The 23,195-nt window shown below is 43.9% G+C and overlaps 1 protein-coding gene across 2 annotated transcripts; it reads left to right on the forward strand.

Annotated features, from left to right (window-relative positions):
• Positions 1-115: 115 nt before the first annotated feature.
• Positions 116-14,988, forward strand: recql4 (RecQ helicase-like 4). Of its 2 annotated transcripts, none has more exons than XM_042076922.1 (24): positions 116-485; positions 664-697; positions 835-935; positions 1,067-1,213; positions 1,503-2,773; positions 3,104-3,203; positions 3,495-3,663; positions 4,121-4,246; positions 5,604-5,765; positions 6,096-6,188; positions 6,498-6,634; positions 7,296-7,379; positions 7,674-7,862; positions 8,306-8,488; positions 10,078-10,273; positions 10,689-10,966; positions 11,192-11,329; positions 11,778-12,138; positions 12,680-12,809; positions 13,118-13,278; positions 13,520-13,709; positions 14,015-14,183; positions 14,438-14,546; positions 14,700-14,988. In XM_042076922.1, the coding sequence occupies exons 1-24, from the start codon at positions 399-401 to the stop codon at positions 14,819-14,821; spliced, it is 4,737 nt and encodes a 1,578-aa protein (XP_041932856.1). In that variant the 5' UTR covers positions 116-398; the 3' UTR covers positions 14,822-14,988. The 2 variants fall into 2 exon arrangements, with proteins under 2 accessions (XP_041932856.1, XP_041932857.1); XM_042076923.1 differs by having other exon boundaries at positions 456-485; positions 640-697.
• Positions 14,989-23,195: the final 8,207 nt, after the last annotated feature.

The following is a 23,195-nucleotide window of genomic DNA, read 5'->3' on the forward strand; positions in this document are numbered from 1 at the left end:
TGTGCACAGAGAGTTCATGCGACCGGGGAACGAAAAGTAAATGGGTGGGTTCCACACCGTGGTAGTTCATTGGACATGGTTTTCATATCTCATCTACGATTGGTTAGTTGTGTAATGACACTTCCTGCGCGCTAAAGTTGTAAGAGATTCTTTTTTACGCCTCACGAAATGACAGCCACCACAAGCTAAAAGAAGACTTTAGCATTTTATGATTGTTGATCTAAAATGAATACCTGCTATCGGGAATCTATCAAATCTGGGTGAAAAGTTCCGAAGGAGGACAGTGGTCTAATATGCAGCATTCAAGCAACCACATCGCAACAAAACACCATTGACTCTGGTAGCAAAGTTCATTTAGGATTTTCTAGTTATTCCGATATCTTAGGTTCGGTTTAAAAATGTCAGACAGATACAATGATGTCAAAATTCTTCTTAAAGACTGGGAGCGCGCATTTTTACAGGAACAAAAGCGAAAACCCAACAAGGTAAGGAAGGCAGGCCTGTGTAATAATACAGTTTAGCCAACCAGCCAGCTAGCCTCATGTTTGTCGCTTGCTGTTACCTTGTAACGTTACTGTTCTTGGCTATGCACAATCATTAACTCTAGCATTAACGTGTGCGGTCTTTGTTTCCTTTGAGATTGTCTTGAATCTTTTTTTTTAGGATGACATTGACAAAGCCCCTGAGGAGACTAAAAGTAAGTTGTCTTATTATGGGTATGGTTATTTTGTTTATCAGAAAACTTAAAGACAAATCTAACTTGTGTTGTTTATATAGATCATGATTGGTCCACAAGCATGTCATTTAGCTTACCTTATGTCATTTGCCCACTAGAGCTCTACAAAGAATATCGTACCTTGAAAGAAGCTAAAGAGAACAATACTAGTAAACATGAAGTACCAACACAAACCCCAGAGACCAACATCACAGCCAAGGTGAGTTCCACAATATCCGTCTTGTGCTCCCACCACAGGACCTTGTGGTATCTGTTATGTATTATTTTAAGATATCAAGTTTTCTTAATATTGATGTGAAGGAGTTTGGGATTTTTCATGTTTCTGTGCAGGAGCCAGACTGCTGGGGATCCCACCTGAGCCGCAAGAACATGCCTGTTGCTCCTCCGAAGCTCACCCCAAAAGAGAAGGAATCTTTGCAGGCCTCTGCTCAGTACTTTGGCATGAAGCTGAAATTAAATCTCGGGTCTTTGACCAAGGTAAAATACATTGCTTTCAACATTCTGTTTTTAAGTAATATAAATAATGGTCAGTTCCTTCCAGAAACTCTTATTTGAGCATATAGTTTGGCACTGCACCATATCAATATATTCAGGATGTCAATTTTATATGTAGAATTATTATTGAGTATATTATTTTTATTTAAAAATATTAACATAAAGGCCATTTCAAATTAAATGAATCAAGGATATCGTGTAGTAGTATGCAATTCTAAAAATACATGGGGGACTAGGATTCATATACTGCTGTCAATCTGAAATTTTCCAGGACAGACCAGTGACCCTGAAAAAGTCCCTCACTCCCCGGAGAACACCACTGAAAACGTGGAAGGATAGCCAGGAGGAATCGTGTCCCCCAGCATTAACTGCTAATGTTGAACTGCCTCTTCCCAAACCAGCCAACACGTGCCCAGACCCCAGTGCCACGCCTGTGCAAACGGCCAGCACAGGCTTGAACGAGGAGCCATATGAGCCTTTCATGTCTCCACCAGCCTTCACCCCGTCCAAAGCACGGTGCCCTACTACGCCTGGTGCCTCCGCCAGCCTGGCACAGAGAGCCCAGCAGCTGCGCCAGTCGGTGAGCAAGCGTCTGTTGTCTGTGGACCACGGCTGGCTGCAGCGCTGTCAGGTGTTTGACGAAATGGATGACAGGGAGCGGCCGGTCGCAGGCAACGTGGAGAAGAAGGAGGAGGAGAATTCTGGCGAGTCGAGCAGTGGCCACGCTCCATCGCCTCGTGCAGCCGCCGCGGCCGAGTTGACGCCGGCCTGTGCCAGCCCGAATAAACCAGCTCCCGCGGGAGATGGAGCGGCCAGGAACGCCCCAGCCCGTCCGCGGCCTCCAGACGACAGGCCACAGATGGGTGGCGTAACGTCTCCGGTCGGAGCTGCCTGTCTCTGGGCCGAGGGCCACGGCTCCTCATTAGGGCCCAATGATGGAGGAGGAGGAGAAGGAGATGGGGATGGAGAAACCAGACCTGGTCTCGGAGGAGCAGAAGGAGCGGAGCGGGTCAGAGCGGAGCGGGCCAGTGGCACCGGCACCGCCAAGAAGCCCCGTGCGCGAGCCAGGAAAAGACAGGAGGAAGACGAGGAGGAGGAAGAGACTGAGCAGGCGAAGGAGCAAGGTAAGGAACTGAGGTCGAAGAAGGGGCCGCAAAGAAAGGGCCGAAAGAGGCCGAGGGACGACGACGGAGGAGAGGAGGAGGAGGGAAAAGGAGACGGGGAACAGAAACCAGGAGACGAAGGAGATGAAAAGAGGGGCACAGCCAAGAAGAGGAGGAGGACGACCAAAAAGGGAGAGACGACAAGCGCTTCAGACAGCCCCAAAAAAGCCAGGGCTCCACGTGGGCGGAAACAGAAGGCCAGAGGAAACGGAGGAGACGGCAGCGACCCCGAGGAGCAGGAGGAGGAGGAGGAGAAGAAGAAAGCGCTAAAGCAGAAGCCCGCGAAGCCCCCCCAGGAGAACCTGCTGGGGGAGGTGGACGAGGAGGACGCACGGGCCGCCTCCTCCTCCTCCAGGGTGAAGAACACCATGAGGCCAAGGTGTGTTTCTTTTTTTGGGGGGTTGACCGCTCGAGTGTTTCGTCTCACTCAGTAACTGACGCTCCGTGTGATCCGTGTGATCACAGATCTTGGAACGGCTCCTCAGTGACAGCCAGGTGAAAAATGCTGTGGGAGTGTGATGAGTTTCAGTCACGGATGGCTCAATTTGCCATGCCTGTTAGGCCCTCAGACATATCCAGCACTTAGTAATTTTATTTAGTACCCCTTATTCATTCTGAGTGATGACCTCCCCCATTCCTATGAAACACAGTAAGGCCACTTTTCCTATTTATAAACTGTATTTCTTGTGTTCTTTCTCCACACTACCAGAGGCACCAAAAATACAGACGCCAACTTTGTGAAAATCAACTTGAAGAAAAAGTCTCATGTCAAAGGATATGCCTTAAGGGGGGCTGGACTTCGTAAACAGGTGAACAAAAACATTTAGAATGTATGTGTGTGTGTATATATATATATATATATATATATATATATATATATATATATATATATATATATATATATATATATATATATATATATATAAACAGTGAATTAAAAAAAAATAATTTATATATATATATATATATATAGTAAGTAGTTGTTTCACACCTGTTTCAAGAGTGACACCTCTGTGTATTTTGGTGTCTATGATGTATGACAAGAGTCAAAGGCGAGATGGAGAGAGTGGTGGTTGCTTATGTGAGTGGTGTCATTTCAGATGTACATGCAGAAATTCCAGCTGAAGGGTGAGCGCTTTGGAGGGCCCGGATTTCGAGGTGGAGGTCGAGGCCGAGGCCGGGGAGGCTTTAGCGGTTTCAATCGCCAAGGAGATACGTGCTTTAAGTGTGGAGGCACAGGCCACTGGGCTATGAACTGCATGGGTAGAGGTAAGGACAGGCATTACCATATGACCGCAGGAAATCCGTCTCTTATGCCACCTAGTGAAGTAGTCCTGGTTTTTGACAACCCCAATGTTTCCAGATACCATACGGCTTTCACATCAATCACATGACCCATGCTGAGCTTGCAAAAAGCATCTTGGTCTTGAGGCCTAAGTCTTGGATTTAATGCTCAGCAAGTCTATTCACCCATTAAATGTATGCTCTCTCACAGCTAGACATCAATTCGCTTACATGCATGATAGTCGCCAGTGTTTTTAACCAACCAGACAATTCTGTCCGTTCTTGGCCGGAGAATCAATTCCAATGCCTCCCCTAACTAGTGAATTATGCTCTGCGCTCCCATAAGTGTATTGCCATGTTGTACAGCAAGACATGAGGAATGCCTGCTTCTTTGCTGTTAATGCCCTTGACCCCGTTCTCGCCTCTGTGAATCCCCCCCCAGCTCCGGCTCCTGCGGTGGACAGTGGCGCCGCTGACGGTGCGACTCCCGAGGAAGAGGAGCCATTCGAGCTGCCCACCCTGGAGGAGGTTGCCCGGGCGACTGGAACTCTGCGTTCGGAGCCCATAGGTGAGTCAGTGACCGTGACCTCTCGTCACATGCTGTTGCGAGAAAGAGTGTTCTGCACGTCGTCTTCTGGTCGGAGTGTTCTACTGCGGTTGAGCAAGGTCTTGACCCTTTTCCCCACACACACGCACACCCAATCATTTTCTGTCACCATTTTGCTCGGATAATACAATCCCCATCAGGCCTGAGGCCTTTCTTGACGTGCTGACCCTCCTGGTTTTCTGCTGTCGCATAGGGTACTTCTTCCCTTGGCAGCCCGAGCCGTTGATCCATTGGCAGGGGTTTATCGCCGGAAAGTTTATATGTCTGACTTGAAAATAATGGATTTCAATGGTGACTTGTGCCGTAGCATAGCCAAGCCGACTGGAAACGTCAAAGCCCTTCATTCCACAAAAGGAAAGGAAAGAAGAAAAAAAAGAAAGAAAGAAAGAGAAAGAAAGTCTGCAAATGACGCGCGAGGACCTGATCAGCGCAAGATCAAACCACATAAGTCCGACCAGCTCTTTAGCCCTCTCTGGATACTTAAGGTCTCGCTCAACCGCAAGTGGCGTCTCGCATGAATTGAAGTACGAGTCGGGGAGGGTGCTGGGGCAGTAAGGGGGTTGAGGGAGGAGGAGCAGCGGCCGCCGGCTGTCGCTCGCTTGCTGCTCCTGGTCCTGCTCCTACCGCCGCATACAGCTGCCCAATTCCCGAGGGCACGCTCTACCGGGCTCATTTTCACAGCGTTTTTGGAAATCTCGCCCCACACGCGGACGATGTCCAGTGCAGAAGTGATTCCGCAGAAGCGGGCCAAAGCCAAGACCGCATTAGGCCTGTGGTCGGGGGACTAGATGAGCTTACCAGCTCCCCGACTGTCTGGCCATGATGTCATGAGCTCGCCCCTCGTGCCAGAAGGTCAAAGTGCTCATGCTATCCCTCCCCCTCTCCATCACCGCACACACTCTGTATGGCCATTGATATTGCACAGAAGGCCCTGATCGAAATAACTTTTCGCGCCGATGTCGCAACATGCAAATACAAATCTGTATAGGATTTCAAGTTAATGCGTGTCCGTACTAGGCATAGCTCATAATGTCTTGGAGGAATACTGTGGTTTGGAATGCAACTTTTATGAACTACGTGGTGCAGAGACAGTGCATATTTCTTCAGCCCAGCCATTTGAAATGCACATTGTAACTCCACAAATGTTGAATAAACAAGATCTTGAAAATAAAATCTTACGCTCATCAACTATTGATATTCTCACACCAAGGAAGGGCAAATGAATGACCAAAGGGCTCAAGTGTTTGAGTAATGAAATCTGTCTGCTCAAGTCTGTTGAAGGCCACATCTTTACGTTATTTTGGGTCCTCGCATATAGTGGTAGCACCCCCACCACCGAATGTGGGAGATGAGGCAGATGACCAGGAGGACAAGCAGGAAGAGGTCCTGCTGAATGTGATCAGACCGGACTATGAGCGGCCTCCCCCACCGCCTCCAATGGAGCCCCTCTATGGCCTCAATGAGGATGGCAAAGTCAGAGGTATTCCACATGTTTATTAGACACATCCTCATCCAAATCACAATCATAGATCAGTGGTGCCAGCATGATACAGCTATGCAGACACACATTTACACACATTTATTTTGTGTTTTCTGTTTTCTCATTAAATACTGTGCAGCAAAATGAATTCAGATTGGATGACCTAATGCGGTATTGCTCAAATGATTTCATTACCTTAGAATCAATTCATTCAAACCGACCAATCAATAAACAGGCCAACCCACACACACACCCACAAATGTAGATTTTGTTTGCATCTCCGTGGCATGAGTGTGTATATTGAGGATGTATATATCCACCTCTTCACAGCTGCTCCAGAGGAAGTCTTGGAGGCCCTCAGGGACTTTGGATACAAATCCTTCAGGCCCGGACAGGAGGTGGCCATAATGCGAATCCTATCTGGTAAATATATTAACTCTCTCAGGTTACTTTCTGATCGCTACTCTTTTCCTTTAATAGTGCGGAGAGCTGTTCATAGTGAGTGGACTGTGGAGTCATGCATCAATCATACTGTAATTCCCCAACTATTAGCTGCAGCTTATACATTAATTTTGCTGAATTTCTTTAGCTATGAGGTTAATGCTCTGGGGCAGTTAATATGGTATTAATATGGTTTTGTTTTAACTGGCATTTAACTGTCCTGCGGCTTATACACAATGCGGCTAATACACAGGAAATTACTGTGATGATTCACCTGTGCTAATACTTCAGGCTTGTCTACACTTGTGGTGTTGTCAACTGGGATGGGCAAATCCCTGTGCTACCAGCTCCCAGCGTATCTCTATGCCCAGAGGTCCAACTGCATCACACTTGTGGTCTCTCCTCTGGTCTCCCTCATGGATGATCAGGTATGGATTCAACCTTTATGTCATTTTGTAGAAACTCACTGAGGATGGCAAGCCCTTAGCCTGGCGAGCCAGAGCCACATTAAAATGTAGGACTCACCGTTCGCAGTGCTCAGTCCGAGGGGCGGGATAATCAGTTGTCTTTCAAATTCCCTCTGCACGCAATAGGATATTTGTTTTCAAGTAGCAGGGAATTCAAGCCAAACCGTTGCAACTCTGCCATAAATCCAAGCCAACGGAGAGTTGCTAGACTAGCCCTAGCAGCAAATGTAATTTGCTGCCGCTAGGGGCGCGTCTAGATTTCTAGGCTAGAAAGCCCTCATTTTCAATGATGATAGTCACAAATAAAACAAATTAGATATTAATAAAATGATTAAAATAGGTAAAAAATATATAATAATAATTAAACCACATGTCTGTGTGTGTGTGTGTGGGGGGGGGGGGGGGGGGGGGGGGGCATAGGAAAGTCGGAATAGATTTTGTTGAAAAGTATTCCAAGAAGGTGGGGTTGGTGGTTTGATTAAGATGAATTCTGAGGCTAAGGTAGGGATCATGCTTTCTCAGAAACCCAGTGCTGCTGTGCTTGAGGATGCTGCAGGGACATATATTTATTCATTTTTAACATATGTTTAAAATATTATTTTTTTTTCTTGTCTTCTTCAAGCTGTCAGGGTTGCCTCCCAGTCTCAAGGCTGCTGCCATTCACTCTAACATGTCAAGGAAACAGAGGGAAACTGCCATAGAAAAGGTAGGTAAACTTTCCTTCTTTACTGATAATAGTAAAAAAAAAGGAGGTCAGAATTAACTAACCATTAGTTGTCTGCATTTTATCATATACAATTATTTGTTATATTATTAATGTAGTTATATTAGTTATATTAGAAAGCTTACAGCTGACTGACCTGGACGAAATACAAGTACATATCATGATGTGCAAGCTGTACTGTCCTACCCTAAAAAGCTTCCATTGACTTATATTAGATCAAGCAAAAACAGTGCAGTGAACCGTGATATCTAAACCAAGACGTAAACTACCCCACAGGTGAAGGCAGGCCAGGTGCATGTGCTGCTGCTCTCCCCCGAGGCGCTGGTGGGTGGGGGCCACTCAGGCGCAGGCTGCCTGCCCCCAGCTGACCAGCTCCCCCCAGTGGCGTTTGCCTGCATCGACGAGGCCCACTGCGTGTCCGAGTGGTCCCACAACTTCAGGCCCTGCTACCTCCGACTGTGCAAGGTAAAAAGAATAACACTGGACTGAGGTCAGTGTCTGTAAAGCAGTGCCAAAAGACTATTTTACTATAACCCTGTCCGAACAGTTTCACCTCATTTAAAGGCAGATAGAGGTGTTCAATAATGGTGATAAAGACATTTTAACCAATCAAAGCTTTCCTATTTACAATCACTACCTCCATACTCTCTCTATAGTGTAACTGTGTACATGTTGTAACATTTGTAAATATGAATCGAACATAATAGATGCACACTTAGTCAATAGGCCTCTATATTTAATACATGAATTATTATTTTTATATTTATATTTAATTATTAAGATATTATTATTATTATTATTATTATTATTATTATTATAAATGTTGTTGTTTTTATTATTGGTATTGGTATTATGGTATTATGATAAATCATTCCCTGCCAACTCTCTTTGATCTTTGTGGTCTGTAGGTGCTGAGGGACCGTCTGGGGGTTCGCTGTCTGCTGGGTCTGACGGCCACGGCCACTCTCTCCACGGCCCTGGACATCGCACAGCATCTGGACATCACAGACCAGGATGGCATCGCCGTGCGCTCCGCTGCCGTGCCACACAACCTGCAGCTGTCTGTCTCCATGGACCGAGATAAGGATCAGGTGCCTCCCATAGTGCTTTTATAGTCTTATGAGATTTTTATTCATTGAGAGAGAATATTTACAGTAATTTGAAATGTTTGCATTGGTCATATATTTAATCATCAAGGTAGTGTAGTGTGGTGTAGCGAATGGAGTGAATAATTCACTCAGCCGTGGGGCTCAGACGGGGCAGCCGTGGCCTACTGGTTAGCACTTCGGACCTGTAACCGGAGGGTTGCCGGTGTCGTGTCGAACTGGGCTACCCGTCGAGTTATGCTACCACGCAAGCGCAGTTGGGGAAAAAAGCGTCACAATCGCTTGTTGACAGAATGACTGTAATTTTGAGCTACCTCAAATGCTCAGATGTGTTTCCCTAGCAACTTAAATGCTTTAGATGTGTTTCCCTAGCAACTGCAAGTGATAGAACTTTAGACTACAACGGTATTGGAAATTATGTTTCGGATCACGGGTCACTAAGGTGCATGTAACGTAGCATGAAGATTAGCATATTTATAAAAGCCCTTTTCCCCTCTTGCGTCAAGTTAGCGAAAGTTTTATTTATTGTGTTGATAAGAAGATGAAGCAGGACTATCAGGCTGTGTGAGCAGGCTACTCCTGCACAGAACATCGGCCTCCGATAAACACACATCCCTCTTCGCTGCTCCTCAGTCAGCTGGGAAGAGACCACACACACGTAGCCTACACACACAGTAGGCCTATGCACAAAAACAAACACTCATCAAGCAGCATTGTGTGATAGCAGTCAGGGCGCTTCTGTAAAAAACACCTAAATGTGTAAATTGTTTTTTTTTCACCTGCCGTGTCTCGCCTTAATTTATAAAAACAAACATGAAACGTAGGTGTCTGTGCTGCCTTTGTAAGACAACTTAAATTAGAAAAGCCCGAATAATTCCAAACACAACGGTCATTGGAGAAAAGCAGGAAGGCAAAGCAGTAGACTAGGCTACGTAGGCACTAGCGTATGTAACTTCGTACAGTAGCGCAGCTCGATAGGCAGCGCAACTCGATATGTCCGTGCTATCGATTTACGCTACGGTAGCTCATCTCGACAAAGGAGCCTAACTCGACACGACACCGGTTCGAACCCCGACCAGTAGGCACGGCTGAAGTGCCCTTGAGCAAGGCGCCTAACCCCTCACTGCTCTCCGAGCGCCGCTGTTGATGCAGGCAGCTCACTGCGCCGGGATTAGTGTGTGCTTCACCTCACTGTGTGTACACTGTGTGCCGTGTGTGTTTCACTAATTCACGGATTGGGATAAATGCAGAGACCAAATTTCCCTCACGGGATCAAAAGAGTATATATACTATACTATACTATACTATACTATACTATACTAATCACTCCACCCAGCCTTGAACCCGTGTCTCTGGGGGAGAATACAACTGCACTGAACCATTATAGATGGAGCATCAAAGCACTGGATAAGATTTTGCACAGTATGAAATCAACAATGCCTTACAACTGGCCATAACATTTGGATATATTTTAGGGGTATTTCTATAAATGGATATGCTGGTTTACCTCCCAAGTCTGATCATCACCTGCCTGCATGGCTCACGGCTGTGGCATTCTCTTCCCCTCCCCCCAGGCCCTGGTGACTCTGCTGAAGGGTGAGCGTTTTGGGGCGCTGGAGTCCATCATCGTCTACTGCACCAGGCGGGAGGAGACCACGCGCATCTCGGCACTTCTGCGCACCTGCCTGCAGGGGGTGACCGTCAAGGAGCCCGCCGTCCCCCGTAAAGAGATGGAGGACAATCCTGTGGGCAGGAAGAAGAAAGCTTTGGGTACATGTTGGTCCGCCACATGATATGGATCGTATTATTTATTGTTAATCAAGAAGTGTTTATATTAGTTATTGTTAATCAATAAGTGTAATAAGTAGGATAAGAAAGATAGGTTCAATTTACAGGGACTCCAGATAATACACGAATGATCTAAATCATTTTATCGAACAGTGACAACGAAATTATATGACATATATAACAGTAATGTGAACTAATGTTACTTTTAAAGGAATTTAGAAATTTGAGCTCATCCTCTGCAAATGTATGGATTTATGGATGTATGGATATATAATATCCATATATTTACAATTATTGCTGTAATGGGTCAGTGTACTGATAACCAAGAGTAGAATGCGAGGAAATTAACTTTCATGCTTCATCTTTGTGTCCCTTTGCTCTCGCTGTGCCTCTACAGCCAGGAAGAAGATCCGCAAGCCGCTGAAGTGGATCGCTGAGTCCTACCACGCAGGAATGTCCGCTTCGGAGAGACGCCGCGTCCAGAACAACTTCATGTGCGGCGAGCTGCGGGTTGTGGTGGCCACCGTGGCCTTCGGCATGGGCCTGGACAAGTCCGACGTACGCGGCATCATCCACTACAACATGCCCAAGAGCTTCGAGAGCTACGTGCAGGAGATTGGGCGCGCCGGACGAGACAGCGAGCCTGCCCACTGTCACCTCTTCCTAGACCCCGAGGTCAGACCTCAGCTGAAGAATTTATAATTGAAGTCTGCACTGAGAATCGCACGTTTCATAGTGCTATGTTTTTAGCATTTTTAGCAGTGTATTGTTAAAATACCAAATGCTCCTTCAACAGTGTGAAACCAAGAAAATGTCATATATTTGATGTGTTAGTCCTTTGCTTCAATATCTTAACTGACCGCTCTGACACTAGATTGTTGACCTCTACTCCCTATTTAGGGTGGGGACCTGCATGAGCTGCGAAGGCACATCTACTCAGACACTGTGGACTACATCACTGTGAAGAAGCTCGTACAGAAGGTGTTCCCACCTTGCAAGTGCAGACAGATTCATCAGAAGCATCAGGAAATGGCTAAGGTCTCCCTGCCCCTTATTGATCTGTGTTCACTTTTTATTCCCTGTTCATTTCATTTTCATGTTCATCAGAATTCACCTTATCTTACCTATCCTCCTTGTGCCTTGTGGTGACAATTAAGTGAATAAGAACAATTAAGAACTCACAATTAATCCTTTGTCACTCCAATTAAATCTGTGGTTTCAAACTAACCACCCAAAGGTAATGAGGTTGCACACAAAAACGAACATGCCAACATTTCGAAATATTGACATGTTTGTTTTTGACTTGGCCAAAAATAAACAGGTGAACTAGAGATGAGTCCAGTTCTATAAAGACCATGTGTGCAACCTCATTACATTTGGGTAGTTAGCTTGGAATCTTAAATCATTTAGGGTTAGAACCTCAAACGAAGACTGGGAAGGCACATCCTTTCAAACAAATAGCTAAATCTGTGTTTTCTTCCGGAAGGCCATGGAAGTGGACGATGACGAGATGCTTGAGATGATGGACGCTTGTGAAGAAACCCAAGATGGGCAAGGGCAGCAGAAAGAGACAGAGGCACCTGAAGATATGCCCATGGAGGAGACGCCTGACCAGACCACCGGCAGAGAGGAGCAGAGTCTCCCGCCAAGCACAGCAGCAACAGCCCAACCCCAGACCATCTCTCACACTGACCACAAGGACATGGCAGAGATGCCTGAAGAGGAGAGCAAGGAGGAGACAACTGAGGGAGAGAAGGAACTGACCGTCACAGAGAGAGTCTGTCACACCCACGAGAGGGCTATCCCAATGCAGGACACGGTAGAGGCCCTGGACATCACAGAAGAAGGTGATTTTGCAGTCACTGCAAGGGGTCACAGTGCTTTGATGACTTTCACATCTAAATATTTTCAAAGATCATTTATCGCCTCTGCTCGATTGGTCCAATGCTGAAACTAACCAGAATCCTAGAGCCAAATATTAACATACATTAAAGGGGAAGTCCGGCGAGTTTTCACAAAGATCTCCGTTTCTCGAGAGGCAGGCAGCTACAGCCTACTCTCTGTGGGCATGTACATGGGGGCTCACGGATATGCCCACAGAGTGTAGCGTTGTAGCTGTCTGGCTGCATTAGCTGCTGGTTGTAGCAACTCGAGCTAGGTAAAACCGATTGTTTTCATTTTGTTTCGTACTGACAGTACTCTGTGACCTCAAGAAACGGAGATCTTTGTGAAAACTCGGATTTCCCCTTTAAGGTTGGAGGTACATACACCCGGTGCCCAAATGACCTGATTCTAGGCAGACAAAGTTTCCTCCTTCTGCTTTAGCCTTTCTTGCATCTCTCTGTTTTAAAGTTGTAAGCCCGAGGTCGACCCTATTTGTATTCCCAGGTCTGGAGACGCTGCTGTGCTACCTGGAGCTGCACCCCCAGCGCTGGGTGGAGCTGCTCCACCCGACCCTCTCCCACTGTAACCTGCAGTGCTATGGAGGCTCCCAACAGCTGCGCAAACTCACCAAAATGTACAGAACTGCAGTGCTCATTTGTGTGGTTATGTGTGTATGTGTGTGTACAGTATGTGATGTTTATTTCTGTTTGATTATCTTGTGTGTCAGGAATGTTGATGTACAGTCAGTGACCTCTTCTGTCTTACTGTTATCACTCAATTGTTTACTAAAACTTTTATTTTTTTTTTCCGTTGAATTAATTGGTAGATCATCACAGCATTAGCAACATTGTGTGTGTGTGTGTGTGTGTGTTCCTGTGAGCTGGTGTTGTTTGTTTGTCTCCCCCCTGTGTAACTCTCTGCCCCGTGCTGTGTTGCTGCTAGCTGTCCCCCCATCGCCGTGGCCCTGGCGCGGATGAGGATGGCAGGGGAGCGCGTGGAGAGCTGCAGCTCGCTGGACTTCGACGTGGTGGAGCTGGCCGACACCATGGGCTGGCAGTTGTACCTGGTCAAGAAAGGACTGCGGCAGCTCCAGTGGGGCTCTGGTCAGTCAATCAGTCAGTCAGTCAGCCAGACCATGTATTACTGTGTGTATGTCCACATGAGATGGAGAAAGCATATCTATTCATGTTTAAGTGAAAGAAAAAAAGTTACTAATTTTCTATCATTGAGTGTGAGCAGTAGTTGTTGATACAATATTAGTTTCATTACATGTTCATACAATATGAGTTTTATTAGTTATTTCTACATAGTATTAGCTTTTAAACGGGTCACTTTCTGCCTCAGGGTCGTTTGGTGGCACAGGGAGGACTGGCATCCATGTCGAGTTCAGCAGCCTGTCCTTCTACTTCCGTTCCTACGGTGACCTAAGCCCGGACGAGATGGACCAGGTGTGTGCGTTCCTGCACGGGCGTGTGGTGGCCCAGGAGAGGACACAACTCTACCAACTCAAAGCCTGTTTCAAAGCCTTTCGCAGGTCAGCTCGCCAATGCTTGAAGGCTCTAAATGGGGAGTGATGCTATACTATTACACTGGTAGTAGTAATACTGTGATTGTATACTGATGGTAGTACTACAGGTTCCTATAATAGCTATATGTTAATGTGCTAGTATGGTTAATGTATTATTACTTTGGAGTTATTCTCTCTAGAAGGCTGTCACAACAATTACATAATTGAGATCTGTTTTCTGGGGAACTTCTCTTACCTCTAAAATGCTGAGTAAAAAACATTTAATTTTTAATCTTTTTTTTTTATGTAACACCTTACATTTGTCCTTCTAGTGTTGCATACCGGAACTGCAGCTTCTGCATGGATGAGCTGGACGAGGAGAGGAGCCTGAAACTCAAAGAGCTGCTGAGTGAGTACTTCGACAAGAGGAGAGATCTGGACCTGAGCAAAGAGTTCCAGCAGGATGAGGACGAAGAGGACAACTCGCTTAACAAATTCAAGGTACGCTGTGCGTGTGTGTGTGTGTGTGTGTGTGTGTGTGTGTGAGTACAGAGACATAAATGTAGCTTAAGCTTGTCATTTTGCCAAGGAGCCTTGAAACTATTAAACTATATTACTATTTAACCGCTAAACTAGTAATGAAATGTTAAAATGACAGGGTGCCAGAGAAAACATTGTGAACATTATTTGTTGTCTTCTTTAATTTATGTGTTTTAATTTATTTTTGTCCATTTCATTTATCTGTCCTTCATCAGATGAAAGATTGGGAGGGCCAGATTCGTGCCGACATCCGAGGTTTCCTGGCCAATCGCAGCGACGAGAAGTTCTCTGGAAGGGCAGTGGCAAGGATATTCCATGGAATTGGTAAGCTTCGGGAGGAGGGGAAAATGGAAATGTTGATGTATGTCTATTCTCTGTGGTTCCATCCTTGAGTGCCATGTGCCATGTTGCTGGAGACTGAGCGTCTCCATTTTGATGGTATCTAATCTAATTGCTTTTCTATTTTATATGTCTTAGGGAGCCCATGCTATCCTGCCCAGATTTATGGCAGGGACCGTCGGTACTGGAGGAAGTACATTCAGTTTGATTTCAATGAAATCATCCGCTTTGCCACACAAGAAATAATAAGGACAAAATGATGAGAGGATGAACTTGAATGGCTTTTTTGAGTCACCATTTTATAGTGAACTTGATTGTGCTGCTCTCTGTATATATGTATCTGTTAGTGTACATTTTTAGAGTTGTATAATGTGTATGATGTTTTTGTGCTTTGAAGTATTTTCATATGAATAAAATGTGGATTTTTGTTTTGTGTGTTTTTATGTTGATTTATACAGCAGATAAGTAGGTTTTGCTAAATTTCAAAGCATCACAATAAACGATGTAAAAGAAAGAACACATTTTTTTTGTGTTTGTCAGTATCTTGTATTGATGTTATATTTACGTTAAATGAAGTCTGATCCAAACTTATTTTTCTGTGACCAGTCTATGCCACTGAATTTCTCCTTGTCCTCTCAGGTGAGGGTTGATTACGATCTTGTAAGTTCAAGTCAGCCAGATGAACGATCTGCACGGCCATCTCCTGCATAACATCCTCATTGGCTCGTCTCCGGGCGTCGCTGCCAAAGATCTTGAATTTGTTCAGTCTGGAGTTTTCTGTCACATGGATCGTCTAGGCGCAATGGCATGGCATTGAGATCCTTCATTTGCATTTCGCTTGATTCGTTTAAAGTCCTAAATATTTCGAACTTTGGAGTAAAGCTACCTTTAATTGAGTGTTAGAATTGGGTTATCTCTCAACTTACCAGACGGCGTCTGATTCTGGAGCGACCTCTCTCGCGTTTCGCGCAACTAGGCCCAGTTGTTTCGCCCTTTTATTGGAAAAATACAGTGGAAGAGTTTTATATAGACCTGTCAAAAATATACACAGAGCAGGATACATACATATGTCACTGCGTGACGACTTGCCTCACGTCCCCATCTACAGCTGGATGGGCTCCGCATTCTTCCAAATCGACCACTCATCATGAAACAACTCGTAGTAGGCTATTGTTTTATTTCTCGCTATGCAAGATCTCCGAAAACCCTTCTGGAATTCTAAAATAGCGTCATTGTTGCGTAGGCCTATCTGCAATCCACACCTGCCGCCACGATTATTGATTGCTTTTGGTAGTAGATTTACATGAGTATCACACTACTTTATAAAAGTAAGTAGGGTACACAGCAACTACAAACAGGCGGCTTTCTTTTTGGGTCATTAGAAAAGGCCTAGGCATTATGTTCAGACACCTCATGCAATTGCAAGCCGACTACATTTAGCATCGCTTTATTGAAAGATCGCCTACACACACAAATCATAATTGCATATCATGGAGCTATGCCATAAATACTGAGCAGATTATACATAGGCCTATACAAAAATGCATAGGTCTATTATTAACTATATGAACACTCACTGGATGGATCAACTGAGCGACTAAAACCCTTCTCCTAAGACCTGCTCTCGCAAAGCTAAGACGTAGGCTACCCAATAGAGGGAGCACTTCCACCTTTTTAGACGAAAGGGTAGGACGCCTTCTAAAATTGTCACAGCTTGCGTTTTAGTACCATACGGTAGGCCATCTAAACGGTAGGCTGTAACATAGGCCAGACCTTGATTTACAATCAATTATTTTGTAATCAAATTTAAGTTTCATCATCCAAAACATAGGCTAATCCAAAAACAACTTCTTATCAATCTACACACAATACTCCAACACTCCACAAAATAGCAGGTGTTTGGAGTGTTTTGACTGAAATATTCCATTTATTCAGACCCTTTGTGACAATTGCAATTGAGCTCTGGTGCATCAATGGTCCTTAAGATGCTTCTACAACTTGATTGGAGTCCATCTGTGCCTAAATGAATTCACTGGACATTATTAGGAGAGGCACACATCTCTTTATATAAGGTCTCACAGTTGATAGTGTATGTCAGAGTAAAAACCAAGCCACAAGGTCGAGAGAATTGTCCGTAGCCCTGCGAGACAGGGTTGTGTAAAGACACAGATCTGGGCAAGGATACAAGAACATTTCTGCAGCATTGAAAGTATCCAAGAGCATTGTAGCCTCCATCATTCTCAAATGGAAAAGTATAGAACAACCAATAGTCTTCCTAGATCTGGTCGCTCAGCCAAACTGAGTAATCCGGGACGAAGGACCTTGGTCAGACAGGTAACAAAGGACCCAATGGTCACTACGAATGAGATCCTTTGAGTTCCTTTGAGAAGATGAGAGAAGTGTAAAGGACAAACATCACTGCAGCACTCCACCAATCAGGCCTTTATGGTAGAGTGGACAGATGGAGGCCATTTTTTGCTGGGAGTTTCCAAAAAAGCACCTGAACGACTCTCAGACCATGAGAAGTAAAATCATCTGCCCTGATGAAACGAACACTGCACTATTTGGCCACAATTCCAAACGGTGTGTGTGGAAGAAACCAGGTACTGAGCTGCACTGATGTTTACCCTTCTTTACACTTCTCTCATCTTCTCAAAGAAACTTAAGTAATGGATAACTACTGAACCGGTATGTGTTTCACAAGTACACTTTACAAAATTGCAAAATGAGAAGCAAGCAAAAGCATGTATTATAATCTTAAATCAGTGAAATTTCACCGAAGGTGGTAAAAATGGAGCAGTAATCTAAGATGTTTTATTTCACCATATGATGGGTTTTCCCACATCCCATCAAATATGGACGCTGACAGAGGAACACCTTTGAGGCACACTCACATTTCACAGTGAAATCTGATTGGGCAGATCATATAACCATGTGCTGTGTCAGTTAATGTTGAACATGATGTAACAAGTAATGTGTCTGGACTTCAACATGCTGTAAACACTCTGCTGTAAACATGCTTATATCGTGTCAGTACTGGTTTAATATTATTTCACACTTTCTCCATAACAAATCAGAAGCAGAGATTTTCAAGCTGTGAAATGAGTCAATGAGAACGAGGCTATGAGAAAAATGCCAAATTTGGCCAAAAAGTGTAAGCTTTGACCTAGACACTGCGTTGTAATGGGAGGCTTATTGGAACTCTGTGTGTGTGCTATTTTTCCATTACATTTCTCTCAACTGCCAAGCCAGTGAACTACTTGTACTTGGCTGCCCAAACTTCAGTTGAAGTCCAGATCTGACCTTGATCATGAGCTTTTGAACTGCTATCTTTGCCATGCTTGCTGAGATGTTAATCTGGATCATCATCCCATTACTCCCAGCTGGGCTGAAATGCTCAATTACAAGTCTTGTTTTCACTTAGTGTCCTCACATTGTATCATTGTATCTTTCAGTCCAATGAGTTGGAACATTAGGTTTAGAAACTAAGGACATTTAAAACTAGGTTAAGAACATTTCTATCGGCACACAGCACATGATTTGTAAGAAGAAGAAAATCATGAACTAGTTAAGCTCTAACAGAAGAATCAATTTTAATTCAAAAGGTTTAAGCAAAGATCCTCCGCTTCAACCCTCTCTGGTTTAAAATCTTATAAAAACACGTGTCAAAGCAAAAGCAGGTTAAATTCCATTTCACCCTCACAAATGTTGTTTTTCGTTCAATCACTGATAATGAAGATTAATAACTAAGCACAATTCATAACTGCCTTAACAAATGTTTATGTTATTAATTACCAAACTCTTATAGGCATATCTGTTATGTTTAGGCCTACAACTTCTGCCACTGTTTAAAAGTTTTCAAACTTCCCTTCCTGTTTTGTTCTTTCCATCAGTCTGTCTTCACTGTCCCTCCATCTCTGCTGTCTCTCCCCTCTTTTTCCGTCTTCGAATTCATAATAGAGTCAACAGCTTGTGAAAGCTATGGTGTGAAACATGGCGTGAGGGCCTGAATGCTAGCTTGGATTAGCCGTGTGATCGTTGCCACGGTTAACTGTGAGGCCATTGTGGAACTAATGGGATCAGAGGGCCCGGCTCGTAGGGTGACGACAGCCTCAGATCACTTAACATAGTCCTTCATGCTCCTAGTCCCTGGCACTGTTAAGGCCCGTTAAATGGTTCCATTGCGATGGGCACGCTGCCAACACAAACTCGGAGGCAAAAGCCCATTTTCTGCCAGTTCCCAGCCTCTTCAAAACCCAAAACCCCGAGAAAAATCCGTGCCCCAGTGAATCTTTATTTTCTAAATGCTAAGCCTCCCTACTACACACACCCCGTTCACACACAGACACACAAGCCTTCAAAGCGAGCCTGCTACAGTGAGCTCCGATCCTAAATCTTCCTAGAGATTAGTGGCCTATAGAAACTTTTCTCTAAAGATGTGTGGCTGGCATCATGGCAGAAAACATCTCAAAAAATTCCATCCCATGCTTCAGAAACTTCAGAAATCTTTTTGGGAGGAAAGTCCAGTCAAAGCTTGGCAAAAACATCGCCCATTCATATTCTAACAAACGCTAAACAATGGCCATGATCAGTTTTGTGAGAAGGGTGCATAGCTATACGCATAATATCCTACTTACAGTTCACATCATTTTATCACTTATTTATGAACGTTATAATATTATTCACACATGAGAAATGTACTTAGAAAACATGAAGAATGTCTCTACAGAATGTATGTTCATGACATTGTGTAAGTGTTGAACACAGACAGAAAGGACATGGGCTATAGCCTGAGAGAAAGTGGAATAGAACATTATGTCCAATATTCCAATATATGGTTTAATGTTCTGCATTATGTCCAATATTCCAATATGTGGGTTAATGTTCTGCATTTCTCATTAGTGGGTCACTTTGATACTAAAAGTATGATTCTATGTAATGACTGTATGATATCTGTACTGTCCCCTTTGTATATCTGTGTGTAACTGTATTTAGAGATAAGCAGGAATATTATGACTTAGTTAGTTTCACTGTTCTGCATGGCTGCGTCAGTAGCTATCTGCTCCGGATTGCCAGGTTGCCACTAATCAGGGTATGATTCAGTGTAGTCCAGCTAGAGAGCAGCTGATGGATCTTTAGGTGAAGTCATGCTGTCTCTCCCTTGATGCGCATCATTGTAAATAAACTCTGTTCCTGATTTTTCATACTATTGGTCTGACTGGGTCTCTATTAAATCTATAGAGAGAGAGAGAGAGAGAGAGAGAGAGAGACACTCCACCAAAATGGACCAGGTGATGGGACTGAAGACTGATGCACTTTAAGATATATGCTGATAAGTAAAAACCAAGAAAAAATTATTCTTGCCTAGAAAACCTTACAGTACCTTACAGTAAACAAGGATTATTATTCACAGTTGTACAGCAAGTATAATTTACATACAGTGCCTATAAAAAGTATTCACCCCCCTTGGATATTTCCACTTTTACTGATTTTATAAATGGAATCTTGATCACTTTAATTTGGCCTTTTTACAATAACTGACAAAAATCCCCTCTTTAATGTCAAAGTGAAAGCGATTGCATAAATATTCACCCCCTTCAAGTCAGCATTGAGTAGACCTTTGGCCGTAATTAAAACATGGAGTGGAGTCTGCGAAGATAGGTCTCAATTAGGCTTGCACATCTGGATACTGCAATTTTACTCAATTTCTCTTTGCAGAACAGCTCAAGCTCTGCCAGGTTGGAAGGAGATCAGGTGATGTTTTAAAGGATTGAGCTCTGGGCTTTGACTCTGCCACTGCAGAACATTGTTGTCTTTAAACCATTTCTGTGTAGTTTTCCCTGTAGGCTTCGGCTCATTGTCACAGTAAATCTTCTCCCAAGTCATAGTTCTCTTGCAGACTGAATCGGATTGTCCTCCAGAATTTCCATATATTTTGCTGAATTCATTTTACTTTTACCTACAAGCCTTTCAGGGCCTGCTGTCAAGAAGTATCCCCACAGCATGATGACAAGCATACAGCATAGACAATGACTGGTAGAGGTTTCATTAACGCCTTATGAAAGAGTCAAGGTAAAATGGATCACTTCTGTTAAAATATAAAAATGCGTTACTGCAAATGTGCAGAGGGATTTTTAGAAGCCCAATGAAAATGAATCAATTTCACTGCTTCTTAATTAAAACGGTTTTGGGTAGTCATAAAGTGGTTGTTATATAGCCTAGTAGACTACAGATCTACTACGCCGCTCAGCCAACATGTGAGCATATGCCCATCACTGTGGTCTCAGCTCATTATACAGCTCTGTATAGAAAATGAATCAGTAGCCATAAGTATAACTAAGTATATATACTCTTTTGATCCCATGAGGGAAATTTGGTCTCTGCATTTATCCCAATCCGTGAATTAGTGAAACACACTCAGCACACAGTGAGGTGAAGCACACACTAATCCCGGCGCAGTATGCAGCCTGCAACAACAGCAGCGCTCGGGGAGCAGTGAGGGGTTAGGTGCCTTGCTCAAGGCAACACTTCAGCCATGCCTACTGGTCAGGGTTGTAACCTTTGGTTACAAGTCCGAAGCGCTAACCAGTAGGCCACGGCTGCCTCTCTAAAGTCGGTGTGTGCCTTGGCGTTTTCAGTATCAATAATAATTTATACACAGCATTTTAAAAATGATAACACAATGTCCTTTTGGCCTCTTCAACACACAGCGAGGTATCACTCTGTGCCAAACTGATGATGGTCAAGATGAGTGGTAGTAAACTTGAACTTGTGGCATTATTATGTCTTCAGCCTAAACTCGTGTGCCTTGTTTTGTAAATCAGGTTTATAGGCAAGGTATACATGTGTATACAAGGAATTTGGTCTCTGCATTTACCCATCCGTGAATTAGTGCAACACAGAGAGCACATAGTGAACACACAGTGAGGTGAAGCACACAATGAGCACACAGTGAGGTGAAGCCCACACTAACCCGCAGTGAGCTGCCTTGCTGCAGTGGCACTCGGAGAGCAGTAAACGCTGTATAGCTTTTATCATTCAGACACATAATTTTCCCTCAAATGTTTTTTGTAAGATAAATCTTGGTCCTTTAATTGTGTGAAGAAGGCAACACAATGTCCCCAATTCCATTTGTCATCTGTTTCTCTTCTTTCATGGCACTTGCACATGCTTTCGAAACACAAATGTGTGACACAAAGCATGAACACACCAGACTAAACTAAAACCAGAATAAAAATATTTGTATTGGTAAAGGCAGTTGGTCTTCCTCTTTCTGTTATTTACTCTCTTATTCCAACAAATTCCAGAGAGCATTTGCTTTATTTTGTGCACCCTGTAGATCTTGTTTACCAGTTCCCTGACAAAACACCCTATGAAACCTTTCTGACCGTTTGCGTGTGACTTTTCTATGCCCATTGAATGAGCAGCTTGTTGTTTTAGTCCTGTGCTTAACATAAACAGCCTTGTTTTTGTACACAGACCAAATTGGATTTCAGCCATATTGGTTCAAATTTGCCATGCCATTGCAGTCAAGTCTTTTTTAAAGAGGCCTCTGAAACCACAAGCATCCCATTAGGCCTTTGTTGTCCCCTGATGTCGCTATGCATATGTTAATGTTTGCTAATTGAGGGAGTTTGATGTGTTAAGAATGGCGTTTGGTTGTGGGAGGTCTATGCATATATTTCTGACCACACAGGATGAAAACACTTGATCTTGAACATCAAAGCCAGAGGGCAACTTATGAAATGGATTTTGTGTGTGTGGGAGAACATGAAATTATAGGTCCATCAAAAACAACATTCTTGGAATTGATTAAATAGTCTTTGTAAACCAGTGTCCAGTATGTGGGCCTATACTTTGTACATTTTGTATATTTGTTCCACTGGTTCAATAATTGAAAGTGACAATAGTAAATAGTAAGAGAAAGTAAATCAATATAACCCAATGACAGGCATGACAGCTTGTCAGAAAATTTTGAAGTATCACAAAATCTATGCTTGTGTGTAGTGCATCTGTCAAGTCAAGATCTGTCTGTCAAGATAGACATGGACAGGTGTCTGGAAGTGTGTTTTTCCTGAGAGACATAGACATTTCATAACTTAAAAGTGTGAGAAACGCCAAGAGCTGTGACAATAGCAAATCAGATATACCTTAAAAAATCTGAAATGAAATTGGCAGTCAGTTGTAAAACAGTGCTAGTCTGGATGCCAGCCAAACTGATGCACAGCCCGTTAGAGTTCATAGCACAGCAGGTCAAAGACCTTTCAAATTTGGGAAGCAGTTCTAGTGTGAAGGCCTAATCTAATGTTATTGGTCTGCATGCAATGCAGAGATCTGCAATTTAACTGCACTGCGTTTTGCATGTTAGTAAGTGGAATTGGAATTGGCCAAAATATATTGTATGTTTGAGCTACAGGTCTGCATGACTGCGATAATCTGAAAATTAATGGTTTGGGGCGTGTTGATTTAGGCCTACAAGTTTGTAGCCTACACTCCATTTCACTGTGGATTTAGAGTTGTTCCTCACCACAGTGAATGAAGGTTTGAGCCAGTTCTCCCGCGTTTTGTCGCGGGACAACTGTATCCTGAAATGACATATGGTTTACTGACCACTCGCTACACTTCGGGGTGGCT

This window comes from Alosa sapidissima, chromosome 21, assembly GCF_018492685.1.
Source record: "Alosa sapidissima isolate fAloSap1 chromosome 21, fAloSap1.pri, whole genome shotgun sequence".
Classification (NCBI taxonomy): domain Eukaryota; kingdom Metazoa; phylum Chordata; class Actinopteri; order Clupeiformes; family Clupeidae; genus Alosa; species Alosa sapidissima.